The sequence below is a fragment of the Oxyura jamaicensis genome, unplaced genomic scaffold, assembly GCF_011077185.1.
Source record: "Oxyura jamaicensis isolate SHBP4307 breed ruddy duck unplaced genomic scaffold, BPBGC_Ojam_1.0 oxyUn_random_OJ69669, whole genome shotgun sequence".
Taxonomy (NCBI): Eukaryota; Metazoa; Chordata; class Aves; order Anseriformes; family Anatidae; genus Oxyura; species Oxyura jamaicensis.
The window spans coordinates 1-1,119 of record NW_023309526.1 but is presented as its reverse complement, the minus strand read 5'-3'; the positions used below and the strand labels follow the sequence as shown (position 1 = coordinate 1,119).

The window sequence follows — 1,119 nt, the reverse complement described above, 5'->3', positions numbered from 1 at the left end:
GTCCCACCACGTAGGATGGAGTCCCACCACGTAATTTGGTGTCCCACCTCATAATTTGGTGTCCCACCACGTAGTTTGGTGTCCCACCACGTGGGGTTGGAGTCCTGCCACGTGGAATGGAGTCCCACCACCACGTAGGATGGAGTCCCACCACGTAGGATGGAGTCCCACCATGAAGTAGGATGGAGTCCCACCACGTAGTTTGGTGTCCCACCACGTAGTTCGTTGTCCCACCACCTGGGGTTGGAGTTCTACCATGTGGAATGGAGTCCCACCACCACGTAGGATGGAGTCCCACCACGTAGGATGGAGTCCCACCACGTATTTTGGTGTCCCACCTCATAATTTGGCGACCCACCACGTAGTTTGGTGTCCCACCACGTAGTTCGTTGTCCCACCACGTGGGGTTGGAGTCCTACCATGTGGAATGGAGTCCCACCACCACGTAGGATGGAGTCCCACCACATAATTTGGTGTCCCACCACATAACTTGATGTCCCACCACGTAAGATGGAGTCCCACCACGTAACTTGGCGTCCCACCACCCCCCCCCCCCCAACCCCCCCCCCCCACCCCCCCCCCAGCTTCGGTTAACCCCCCCCCTCCCCGCCACCCCCGGCCTCCTTTCCAGGCAAGGTCACCCCGCCGCACATCTTCACCTTCCCACCCCACGCCGAGGAGATGTCCCTGGCCGAGGTCACCCTCACCTGCCTGGTGAGGGGCTTCCAACCCGAGCACGTGGAGGTCCAGTGGCTGAGGAACCACAACAGCGTCCCCGCCACCGAGTTCGTCACCACCCCACCGCTCAAGGAGGGCAACGGGGACGGGACCTTCTTCCTCTACAGCAAGATGACCGTCCCCAAGGCCAGCTGGCAGGGTGGCGTGTCCTACTCCTGCATGGTGGTCCACGAAGGCTTGCCCATGAGGTTCACCCAGCGGCCTCTCCAGAAGACCCCCGGTAAATAGGTTTTTCACCCCAAAATCCCACCCCCCCCCACCTTTTTTTTATTGTAAATAACTTCCTGTGGCCCGAAGTTCTCCTGGTCTTCTAATAAAGCCGACCGGCCTCGTCTCGCACCGCCTGCGTGGTGTCCTTGGGGTCTCCAGGGGTGGTGGGAC

The 1,119-nt window shown here is 60.3% G+C and overlaps 1 gene segment (V, D, J or C); it reads left to right on the top strand.

Annotated features, from left to right (window-relative positions):
- The first annotated feature begins 598 nt into the window (after positions 1 to 598).
- Positions 599 to 1,077, top strand: LOC118159326. The segment is given in 1 exon segment: positions 599 to 1,077. A coding segment is annotated over 1 exon segment (285 nt).
- The last annotated feature ends 42 nt before the right edge of the window (positions 1,078 to 1,119 follow it).